The following is a 13,134-nucleotide window of genomic DNA, read 5'->3' as shown; positions in this document are numbered from 1 at the left end:
AAAAACAAAACAAAACAAAACATAAAAACCTCATAGATCCCACTCAGGCCCTGAGTTTAAGCCCCAGGACTGGGACACACACACACACACACACACACACACACACTCATATGTTATTTGAGAGCCCTTTAAGAGTGTAAGATCTTAGCCCTGTACCTTAGAATTGCCGAATCAGCACATTCTATTGTGCTTCTATAATTTATATCCATGCTAAAACTCGAAGGTACTGATTTAAACTCCTAGCTACCTTTCCTGAGTTGTCTCAGGAAACTATGCTGTTGTCGCAAAACTTGTCTTCCCAAAGCACATGGTGTCATTGCTGCTGGGAGACCAACTAAGGCTCCCTACTCAAGCTTTTCTCTCTGGTCTTTGAACTTGTCTCTTACCCACAAAGCTCATTCCTACCTGTTTGTCTGTCTATCAAGACCTATATTGATTTCTTGGCATGACTTTGCAGGCTAAACTGCTCACATGCTTGATGAGAGTCACCTGGCTTCATTGCAATAGGTTTCATGATGATGGATAGATAAAAGCTCCCCGATCAGTGTTTGAGGAAGGAGGCTTGCTGAGCCTTAAACACAGATACTGGCACTGAACACAGTTCTAAGAGCACAGTAATTGGCTTTCTGAGTGCTGTTTACTCTTCTCTTTTTAGAAAGAGAAATGACAATGAAATTTGCCATTTTGGCGATGGTTGCAAATAATCAAAGGCAATGGATTCAAAAGGGCTTTGTACAGGGTAAAGTGCTATGTATGAGTTACTAGTGAGGGATAAGAGGGGAAATTGGTTAAAGAGTGCATTCACAATGAGGTTCTTGGAGTGGAACATCTAGGGGGCTGTTTGGAAAGCCAGGGTTCTGATAACCAGCACTGGCAGTAGCCCTCCCATGAGTCACTAAATCAACTATGACTTCAGTAACTTCAACTGTGCCACTAGGAAGAGCAAGGCTGTAGGAAAGACTCAGGCTTGAGAATAGAAGCCACCTAGATAACAGTACAAGTAATGTATCCAATGCCTAACGTATGAAACTGTAACCTCTCTGTACATCAGTTTGATAATAAAAATTTGAAAAAAATAAAAGAAGCCACCTAGATGCATTCAGGGATTGTTGAGGCTGCCCCATTGGCCTTGTGGACATGGATCTACCAGAGCTAGGGTCCGAGAAACCCACTTCAGTTACTGCAGTGAGGAAAGAATCTGAGCCCTGGTCTCATCCTCAGGTCCCTGGAAGCCAGGTCCATGCTGAGTGTGTGTTTCCAGAAGCCGCTCCAGTGGCAAATGAATCTGAGACATAGCACCTCCATCAGGTGAAGGTGATAGACTATTATTAGCTGTTTAAATGCTCAGTGCTCTGGAAAAGGAGTCTGGGGAAATGGCAGATCATTCCGGGGATGGGTTGCCAAGAAATAACTGGGAAATTAAGGATGGAGAAGCAAGATGTATCATGAGATCATCAAGAGATAAATAGTGGTCCTGGTAATGAAAGTCATGCTGTGGTGGGAATGACTGCCCTTTTTGTTTATTCTCTCTTTAATTTTCTTATTGATTCTTTCACCCAGTAGGCTTTTGTTGCGGGTGTGTGTTTAAACACAGTGAGCTTGGTACTGAAAGGTAAATATGAACATCCCTTGCCCTAAGGAAATTTAATAAAGGTCAAGTCATATTAAAAAACATGCCATTAGAGCAACAAATGCTCCAATAGGAGCAATACCTGTAAAATAACCCAGTGGCCTTTCTTTGAAGCTAGGTCCAGGGCAGCCTCGGCAACTACCTCCTGTCCTTGTCCTAAAGACACGTTGTGGAGGTTGCAATTGTTGAAGGTGTACCCGAGTTTTTTTCCTAAAAGGAATACAAAGTTGTCATGATTATTCCTGGAGTCTCATCATCTGTGTTATAGAATGTTCAGAAGGAAACACTTGACCCCATGTTTATACCTCAATCCTTGGGGTGCCTGAACCCCATACCATGCCCAAATCCCATAGACGGTTTCCGATCATAAGAAGTTACATCTTTCAGATTTTCAATCCCAGACAAAAAGAAACATCCATATCACAGTTACTTCAGATCAGTTACTCCCCAAAGATGGTTTGTCTGCAGATGCTCTTTTACATGGCTCCCGTGTAAAGACTGGATATTCATTCCCCTAACCCACTAAGCACTGGCGAAAGAGGATCAGTGAACAGGCACATGAATTTGTTCTCTTTTGGCTTGTTTGTCCTCTGTATATTACATCTCGGGATCTTTTCTAGAGGGTAGCCAATCAGGGAAGGATTCAATCAGTTCTGGCTTCCTGAAACTTACACTCTATTGTTAAACTCCCTCCCTTATAATTTACAATACTCATAAAACTCTGTCTTATAATTTTGCATGACTTACAGGGAAAAAAGGGAAGACCCAAGAATGGGCTTGGTTGCATAGGTATGGATGCTTTATTGTATGTACCATTGTGTGTGTATGTGTGTGTGTGTGTGTGTGTGTCGTGTGTGTGTGGTGTGTGTGTGTATGTATGTGCTTGTGTGTGTGTCTTGAACTCAAGACTTCTCATTCTTACTTGGTTTTTCTTATTTCAGGCTGGAGCACTACAACTTCAGCTATGCCTTCAGTCTCATATATTTCTGATTAAATGGGTATATAGTTTCAGGGAGTTTTCTGCCCAGGTTGGCTTTGAACTTGATCTTCCAGGTTTTAGCCTCTTGACTATCTAGGATTACAGATGTGAGCCCTGATACACACACACACACACACACACACATGCACACACGCACATGCACGCATGCATGTACACACACAGTGTGTCTAGATAAGAGTTGTTGGTATTGGAAATAGAATAAAAGAATGACCACACAAACTCCACCACATCATGGAAGCAAAGCTTAATGCTCACAAGTTGTTCTTCAAGCCCAAAGAAAACAGTACAAAAAATGACTTTAATACAGAAAACCAATTGTACTTATACATTATCTGCTAGTCCAAGCCAATAAAGTTTAGAGAAATTATGTATCTGTCTTTAGGTAAAAGATCATAAAAATATGTAACACTATGAAGAAATCCTCAAGTGATTTTTCCAGTGAAGGTGAAATAAATGAAGACAAGAGAAGAGAAATTTTAAAAAGAGAGGGAAAAAATCCCACTCAAAATTTTTACTTTCAGAGAAATTAAATTGAAGACATAATTGACACTTTTGCAAGAGAGGTTTTGGAAAAAAATGAGGTAATATTGGGCGCTCTTTTACTACCAAACAGAAAACATGGACTCTCCTTCTACTGCACAGGACAAGCCGCGTGATGACTTTTAATATATAGATTCACTTGAGAGGAGTTCAAGAAATACCTTTATTAAACCCTATAAATCCTAATGAGTAATACATGTAATGTCAGCTTTAGAACTCAGGAGATAAACAACTAATTCCACAGCAAAACAAAGACCAGGATAAAAAGTTCTGGGATTATTAAATGGCTGCAGTGACAGCTTTGCTCACAAAAGAACCTATTTATTGTCTTCATTAGCAAGAGAAGGGTATGAAGAAAGGGGTGAAAACTGTGGATGGGAGGGGCCATGGATTGGGAGCAAGTCTGAGCACTGCAGATCTCCATCTGGGCTCAATCTCTACCCATCCAGACTTGAGGCACAATGAAGAGCAGGGGAAGAGATGAATCTTGGTACTATGCAGAAGGGGAAGAGTTGATGGGGCTGTCAGGGACTCATCACTCAATAGGACACCATGGGTCCTATGTGAGCTTTCTGTATGCAGAATGAACTTGCAGGGTTCTTCCTCCAAACTCGAAGCCTCTGACACCTTCTAGGTCATGAACAAGCCCCATGTATGCAGCTCTGTTCTTTGGGGCTCACCTTCACACTGTTTAGGCTATGTCTTCTGCTACTGGTGGTTTATCTCCTCTCCCTTTCTAAGCTTTGTTCCAATGTTCCATAAGGTAGAGTCATCTGCACCCCTGTCTAGAAAACCCTGTCTGGCTTTTCACAGTGTGCTTTGCCTCCCTCCAGCCTTGTTGAGAGTGGCAGCTCTTATGGGTCTCCAGTTAGTTCCCTGTTCCTATGAGACTGGAAAATGGAAGTGTTCCCCTCTATTCTCTTGCAGGGTATTTATTCTCCACCCTCAAATAAAATCTCCTTCTTTTTAAAAGCACGTGTTGTCTACTTACGGTGTCAACTAATTTTTATGTACTCTGCTTTTTACCAACTCTCAAGGGGTTCAGTCTCCATTATTAGCCAGGTAAGCTTTGTTATTATGAATGGCTTAGCCAACATCTAGCCACTGTTGCCACTGCTGCTGCCTCCTCCTCCTTCTCCTCCACCTCCCTCTTCTGTATCAAGTCTTGACCCTACGCCTTTATGCTGTAGCTCTAATCAGCTTTCTGCTCACAGCTAATGCTTTACCATTTGCGCCATGCACCTCCTGTCTGATAGTTTGTTGGTTAACTGGAGATGAAGTCTCACAGACTTTTCTGGCCAGGTTGGTTTTGAACATCAAACATCCAGGTCTCAGCTTCCCAATAGCTAGGATTATAAGCCTTAGCCACTGGTGCCTGGCCCAGCCTCATTCTTCTTTGCCTCCCTCACCTTTGAAGACTTCTGTTCTGTTTCTGTTACTCACTGCCAGTAGCTATATCCAGGAGTTTCTCATCACCAAAAAATGTCCTGTGGCTGGAATATTACTCTAGCATGTCCACTCAGGACTGTTGTATTCTGCTTCTCAGACTGTTCAGTCTCTCACCCCCTTTCAACCTGTTCCTTACAACAGTGAACTATCCAGGCTATTGGAATCTTTATTTTTTGTCTTTGGTGCCAGTAATGGGGCTTGAACTCTGGGTCTGGGTGCTGTCCCTGAGCTCTTTTGCTCAAAGCTATCATTATACTATTTGAGCTATAACTCCACTTTGAGCTTTTTGTGGTTAATTGGAGATAAGGGTCTCACAGACTTTGACTTCCTGGGCTGGCTTTGAACTGTGATCCTCAGATCTCAGTCTCCTGTGTAGCTAATATTATATGCATGAGTTACCACTGCTTGACTGAAATCCCCAGTTTTTCTAATCTTCATCTTTACCTTCTCTGCCTTATTTAAATATTGATGTAATAATCCTTAAGTTGAATCATGACCTTATAAAATCCTCAATTTCATTGCCTTTTAAACATACTTAATAAGAAACTTTTAGGATGCATCACCCCTGAGTAAAACCATGCATGTGTAAAAGAGAAAATTAGTGCATTTGGTCAGTTGCTGCTGGTACAAATTCATGATTCTCAGCCCCAGTTCCACTGGGAACTATTCTCATGAACCTGAAAGCTGACTTTGTCACCAATTTTTTTCTACATACACACACACACACACAAAGGCACAGACACCCCTGCAGTACACAAACTATCCATCTTGAAGATCATGCTTGGCATAGCCTAGCCTACTTCTTTAAAAAAAATATTGTGAAGGTGATGTGCAGAGGGCTTGCAGTTACATAAGTCAGGAATTGAGTACATTTCTTTTTGAACAATGTCACACCCTCACTCATTTTTCTCCCAGTCCCCACCCCAAGTTGTGTAGTTCACTTTCTCACTGCTGAATTAGTTCACCCTTTGTTCCACCATTTCTGTGCTTCCCCTTCCCCTCTCCAAATCAGATCAATGTACATATAAGACAAAAGGTACAGAAATCAAAAATAGCAATGAAAAAGGGAAAACAGAAAAGAAAACCACAAAAAGGAAAATGAGGAACCTCTTGTTTCCATTTCTTGGAGTTCATTTTGATAAACATCATTTTATACTATCATATGCTCATAGTTACTGAGCCCTTGTAATTTATTCCTAAGAGTATCTTCCTTTGGCCTCACTGTGTGAAAAGTTTAGAGTGCTGTTTAATTTATCATGTTCAAGAGTAATTGTTTTTGTCTTTTACTATCCATCAGATTTACTTGTAGATCTATAGGCACATTCTAATGATTACAAATGAGGGAAGGCAGGCAACCTATATTTCTTTGGGTCTGGCTTACTTCACCTAACCTACTTCTAATTGCCTCTTAAAGTAAAGAGGCCAGACATAATGAAAAAGAAAGTCCAAGCAAAGTATTCGTAATCTGGCTCTATAGACAGTCCATGAAATCTGCTTCTCTGCATTAAACTGGTGGCAGCCTACACAAATCGAGCTGAGCTCATCATTCTGACTAGAGAACAGAAAAAAAGGAGGAGGGAATCCAAAGGTGGGATACAGAGCTTCTTCTGATCACAAAAAAGGAATGACAGAATTCGTTTTGTCAAAGCTAGACAAAGGAGGAAGGGGGCCAAGCAAGATCATGCCACAGATGAGTGAAAGACCAGAGAAGATGCCAGCTGGGCAGCATGGCTGGAGATGAAAGGAAGCGACAGGAGGATGTGAAGGAAGGTGCACACTGGGCTGCCTGAGAGAACAGACGAAGCATCTTCGTCACTAGAGTGTCACACAATGCCACTGGGCTTTTAACTTTTCAAAGTCTTGCCACATCTGAGATTTCATTTTTATCTTCACAGTAACCTGAGGGAGTAGGAAGGGAATGTGGGTAAAGAAAAACAAGGGAGAAGTAGATGAGGTGAAAGTGAAAATAAATGTGCAAATAAGATAAGAAGAGACAGAAGAAAGGTAAAATGACAGAACTTGGGTAGGGGTTTATCAGAGGAGAAAGAAAGCAGTGAGGGTGGATGGTGGTAGAGCTCATGTTGAAACAGAGGCCAAGGACAGGGGGTTGGATTTCCTCCTTTTCTTCCTCTTCCTCATTTTCTTCTTTCTTCACTTCTTTTCTTCATCCTTTTCTTCCTCCTTCTCCCCATCTTTTTTCTTCTTTCTCTTTTTTCCTTCCTTTCCTCACTTTCTCCACAATTAATTTTGGATTGAAGCTCCTAGAAAGCTCTGAGTGGCCCCAAAGCACCAGTTAGGTAGCAAGTCCTGACCAAGGCTCTGTAGATGAGTTTCTCTCTCTCTCTCTCTCTCTCTCACTCTCTCTCTCTCTCTCTCTGTGTGTGTGTGTGTGTGTGTGTGTGTGTGTGTGTGATCTCAGCCTTCTGAGTATCTAGGATTACAGGCATGAGCCACTGGCACCTGGTGTGAGCGCCACTGCCCCCCCCCGCCCCCGTTTTCTTCATCTATAGGTACATATATTTTGCCAGGGGAGTGAAATCCTTATTTAATCTGACTCTCAGGGTTTTAAAGCCTTATCCAATATTAAGAACTGTCAGAGTAAAACAAAGGAATAGAAAAATAAAGGAGTTAAGAACATAAATGCTTGAATATGGAAAGCTACCAAGCTTTTACAGAGTTTAGAGACATATAGTGAATGGTCTGATATATAGGTAGCATAAACAAAGCACAGTCAGTAAGTCTACTTAATATGCCAGGGCTAGAGGATTTGGGGAAAGTGTTTGGGTCAGCCGTGTGAATTCCAAACTTGAGAATAGGGGCTTATCAGGCCACCTGATTAGACTCAAGGTATGGGAAACTTTTATCGCCCCTGAATACATGTCTAAATGGGCAAACTAGAAAATAAATCAAAACATTAAGAAAGTAGAGAGGGAAGAAGAGAGAGAGAGGCAGGCACAGGTGCCTGAGTAATCTCTGGTTGATGAACAGTAATATTGCTTCTGGAAGGTATGCATTACGATTAAGCCAAGGGCAAGGCTGAGGTAATGCATTCAGAGACAAATAACCAATATAGATCAAGGCGAGGTCAGTTTTTCCGAAATGACAGAGAACTTGAAGCTACTTGATGGAATGGGTGGAAGTCAATTGGCCAAAAACGGTAGGAAATTGCTCATAAGCTGAGTATATAAAAGCATCCAAAAGGGGAAACAATGAATAAAATATGAGGAGACTAGATTTTTTCCATGGAAAAGAAACAAAGCCTCCAGTGGAGAATAGGACTGCAAAACTACATAGAAGTGTGAAAGTCAGAAATGAGTGAGCTAGGGCTGCAATTCTTACAAGAGTCATTCATTCATTCCACAAATATATACAGAACACAATCTCTGTACCAGTGAATCAGGCTCTTGTAGGATGATGAGCAAGATGACATCATCCCTGGACCTCAAGGATCTTAGTGATAAACAGGCAGGCAAATATAAATTAAACTCATCAAAGATTGATCCAATTGGAATGCATTAATTTAATTTTCTGTGAAGCAAATCTACAGAGCATCACAATGGATAATGGGGAACTCTTGCCAGGAGGAGGTCGGAGAGAGACCGATCTTTGCAGGATTGAAGTGTCATTGGGCTGGTGAGAGTATTTCAGATGAAAGGAACCATTTGTTAAAATGCTCTTGTTCAGGAAGGCCCATCACAAGACTGAAAGTTTAAAAGGGGTGTGTGGCTGGAGTTGAGGGAGCATGCGAGTTTAGATGCAAAGCTGGACAGAAAGGCCAGGGCATACAGAACTCATAGATCATCTTAATGACATTGGATTTAACCTTTAGAATAATAGGAGATCACTGGAAAGTATTAAGAAGCAGAGTGATTTTGATCAGATGTTGACCAGATGAGATTTAGCAAGATGTCCCTGATTGCAGGGTGGCCAAAGATTGTGGGGGGACCAGTGGGGCGTGGAATAAGCAAACGAGACTTAGAAGGCTATTTTGGTGATCTAGATGAAAGATTATGGTAATTCAAAGTAAGTCTAAGTGAACATGGAGACAAGTTGATGGATTTGACACATATTTTAGAGACAAAAAATTCAATAGGACTAAGTGTGGTGGGTAGTGAAGAAGATGTTCAAGTGGATTGATTCTCAGGTTTTTGGCACAAGCAATTTGTAGCACTGCCACTGCCAGAAATAATAGTGAAATTCTGGAGCTAAAGAAAGACATGATTCATTTCCTTAAAATGCCACACCGAGACATGGATAGTTGAAAGAAAAGGACCCACATCTTGACACAGCTCATTAAATTTCAGGACACAAGGTAGAGAGATGATCTAAGGTTTCTTGGGAAGAAAAATAAATCATTAATGATGAAACAACAGAAGACTAACATTCTACTGGTATATGACCACTCATAAAGAAAATTCGTTTCTGGAATACAACAAAGTCATGTATTCAAGATCTGAGCAAAATCATTTTGGACCTAATAAAGCTATTGAATATTCATCTGAGAAATTTTGAAGCCCTTTTAGATACTCAGAGTTCAACATTTTACTCCTTATGGTTCTTTTCTGGTGATTTGTGCCAGCAAAATAAAGATGAAAAATGGAAAATAAAAGAAGTGATATATGAAGATAGTAGAAATGAATATCAAAGAAATAAGTCCCAAGATGTCAGCTTCCTAGGAAGGCTCAAATACAATTTATTTATATTAGGATTGTACTGGGTTATAGAACGAATAGTTTCAAGAAGAATAAAGTAGATTTCTTTTGATATACAGAATAAATAATAAGTTGGTGATAATTACAAATGGGAAATTTATTTTTTCTTCCCTCCCAGCCCCCCCAAAAAGCAATTTGCACCTCTAGGAAAATCTAGAATCTAACAAGAAAATTGTCAGTTGCATATGAAGCAAACTGAAATTCCACATAATTTTAAACATCTAAGAACATTCTTCTCTGAAGTCCCCTAGAGATTATGATATGGAGTCAGAAAGAATAATATTTTAGACATTGCTTGCCTCTCTAGTGATATAAGTCCTTCCTTCCTTCCTCCCTCTTTCTCTTTCTTTCTTTCCTTCCTTCCTTCATTTCTTCCTTCCTTTCTCTTTCTCTCTTTCTCCTTCCTTCCTTCCTTCCTTCCTTCCTTCCTTCCTTCCTTCCTTCCTTCCTTCCTTCCTTCCTTCCTTCCTCTCTCTCTCTTTCTTTCTTTCTTTCTTTCTTTCTTTCTCTTTCTTTCTCTTTCTTTCTTTCTTTCTTTCTTTCTCTCTTTCTCTCTCTCCTTCCTTCCTTCCTTCCTTCCTTCCTTCCTTCCTTCCTTCCTTCCTTCCTTCCTTCCTTCCTTCTTTCCTCTTTCTCTCTTTCTTTCCATCTTTTGTGTGTATGCTGGGACTTGAACTCAGGGTCTGGGCACTGTCCCTGAGCATTTTTGCTCAAGTGAGTGCTCTACCCCTTGAGCCATAGCTCTACTTCCAGAATTTGGGTGGTTATTGGGGATGAGTCTCATAGCCTTATCTTCCTGGGCTGGCTTCAAATTACTATCCTCAGATCTCAGCTTATGGAGTAGCCAACTTTATAGGTATGAGTCAATGGCACTCAGCATATTTATAGCTTTAAGATTTAAGGATTAGTCCTTAAGTAGGCATGTATGAAATTAATGATGGTGACAGAGGAAAATGAATATGAACTTAACCTTGATTATGTAAAAGTAAAAGCATAGCTGTCACAAGTTGGAAAAAGGAAGCCTTGGTTGATATAGCAGGAAGTGCAGATTACTACTACTATTCTGACACTAATACCAAAGATATCACAAGAAGAGAAAAAAGTAGGTCAAAATCCTTTATGAAGATTCATGAACATATTCTGAACAGAATATCAAATTCAATCTAGTGATATAGAAAAGGGATCATATATTAGTGATACAAAGGGATCATACAACTAGGATCCTGGGAATACAAGGTTGGTTTAATTTTTCAAAATCAATGAATATAATGCACCATATTGAAAGGATAAAGAAAAAAACTATACTATCACCTTACTAGACACAGAATAATCATTTAAGAAAATCTACACTTTTTTTAACAATAAAAAGGAAAACTATCTCAACACTAGAAAAAGAAAGCCACATTCTTGACTGATGAAGGACATTTATAAAAAACTGAAAGATACATATTAATGTTGAGGACTAAAGTTTCTTAGGTTAGGAACTAGACAGGGATACCTAACTTTCTTACTTGCATTTAACCTTGTACTGGAAGTGCTAGCCTGGGTAATTAGGAAAGAGAAAGAAACAAAAAGGCATCCAGGCTGGAAGAGAAGTGAAGCCATCTCTACTTGAAGATGCCACAAGTCCTGTATGTAGAAAAATCCTAAAGGAATTCTGTTATAAGAACACTAGAACTGGAGCTGTGGCTCAAGTGGTAGAACACTAGCATTGGTCAAGAAAGCTCAAGGACAGTGTCCCAGCCCTGAGTCACAGGACTGGCATGCGCACACTCATGTGCACACACACACACACACACACACACACAAACCAACACACAGACAGACCCACACACAATAAAAAAGAATACTAGAACAAAACAGTTCATCAAGTTTCACCATAGAAGATAATATGTAAAATTTCCCTATCAATGAAACTGAAATCAAGGAAACAATTCCATTTCCAACAGTAAGAAGTGTAAGACTTGAACACTAAAACCTACACAGTATTTCAGGGGAAATTAAGTTGGAAAACTAAATAGGTGGAGAAACAACACATGTCCATGTATTCAAACACTTGATATTACTGAGATGACAATGTTTCTCACACTGGTCTAGATGGAATATGATGCTTAAATATGAGCTAGCTATTTTTGAAATTGATGAATGACTCATATATATGGAAAGAAGCTCAAACAAACTTAATATTAAGAGCAATGTTGGAAGCCAGGCACAGTGGTTCTCCCCTACAATCCCAGATACTCAGAAGATCTGCAGATTGTTCAAAGACAGCCCAGTCAAAAAATTGGTGAGACTCTACTTCAACAAATAAGATAAATACAATGGCCTCCACATGTGGTGTCAGCTACTTAGGAGGCCATAGATGGGAGAAGAGCCAGGCAGGCTAACCCTGGACAAACCTTGAAACCCTGTTGGAAAAAACAAACAACAAATGCCTTCCCACCCCCAAAACACAACAAAATCACCAAATCAACAGAAAGAGGGGAGGGCTGGTGGCCCCTAGCAAGCAAGAGGGGCTGAGTTCAAACCTCAGCACTAACAACAGCAAAAACAACAACAACAACAACAAAAAACACTCCAAAGCTATAGGATTCATACTTCTTAATTTCAAACCTTATCATGAAGATACAGTATCAAGATTGTTATAGGCATACATAAAGATACAAAATCAGTAGAGGAGAATGAATAGGTCATAAATGAAATCCTACACTTACAGTCAATTCAATTTTGAAAATGGTTCCAAAACCGTCAAATTGGGAAGACTAGTCTTTTCAACAAATAGTACAAGGACAATTGGATATCAATATGCTAAATGGCAAAGTCAGGCTTCTTCCTTACATTGTAGCGAACATTAACTCATCGTAAATCATAGACCTAAAATCTCTTAGAAGAAAACACAGTAGAGCAAATTTTTGTGACCTTGACTTAGGTAATTCTTTTAAAGAAAACCATAGCAGATTAATAGAATACAAATGCAGAAGGCTGTTTTGGAAAGGGTCAGCAGAGGAGGGAAAGGAGGGAATGCTGAGGGGTAGAGAGGACTGAGGGACATTATTCACACACATACACACATACACACATAACACATAAAGACATATACACATACATGCATCACACATAACACACATACATTGTATAATGAAACCCAGTAGGTGTTATTTGAAAAGGGAAGAAGGAGGCCAGGGAAGAAGGAATAGGAATGTGGTGGAGGGGTGAAATTTTTCAGAGTATACTGTGTATATTTGTGTAAATGTCACAAAGAAATCCCCATAAATTGCAAATACATAACTCAAAAATAAAAAATAAAATACCAAAGCATGAACAACCAAAGAAAAAATAGAATTATGATCGCATCAGAATTATCTATCATCTATCTATTGGTCTATCTTTATTTCTTAAAAAAATAAACAAACTCCAAGGAATGGGAGAAAATATTTGCAAATCATATGTATGGTAAGGAACTTGCAACAGAATATATAACTCTTACAACAATAAAAAGACCAATGAGCCAATTTTTAAAAATGGGCAATGGATCTGAATAGACATTTTTCCAAAGGAGCTAGAAAAATATCTAATAAGCACATGAAAAGATGCTCACCATCATTTGGGAAAAAATCCAAAGCAAATCCAAACCACAATGTGCTACCACTTCATGCCCAGTATGATTAAAGAGAATGGTAACAAGTGTTGATGAAGTGATGGGGAGATTGCAATTCATGAGCCACTGGTGGGAACAGAAAAGGACACAGCTGCTAGACAAAGTACTCTGGCACTCCCTCAAAGTTCAAGTGACTGCACGATGC

The 13,134-nt window shown here is 39.8% G+C and overlaps 1 protein-coding gene across 1 annotated transcript in view; it reads right to left on the bottom strand.

Annotated features, from left to right (window-relative positions):
• Positions 1-13,134, bottom strand: part of Dnah9 (dynein axonemal heavy chain 9) — a 349,492-nt gene that overhangs the window by 30,920 nt on the left and 305,438 nt on the right. Inside the window, 1 exon segment of the mRNA XM_048365947.1 lies at positions 1,713-1,840. Coding sequence (XP_048221904.1) covers positions 1,713-1,840 — 128 coding nt within the window.

The sequence above is a fragment of the Perognathus longimembris genome, chromosome 17 (assembly GCF_023159225.1).
Source record: "Perognathus longimembris pacificus isolate PPM17 chromosome 17, ASM2315922v1, whole genome shotgun sequence".
NCBI lineage: Eukaryota > Metazoa > Chordata > Mammalia > Rodentia > Heteromyidae > Perognathus > Perognathus longimembris.
This window is presented reverse-complemented; position numbering and strand designations above follow the sequence as displayed.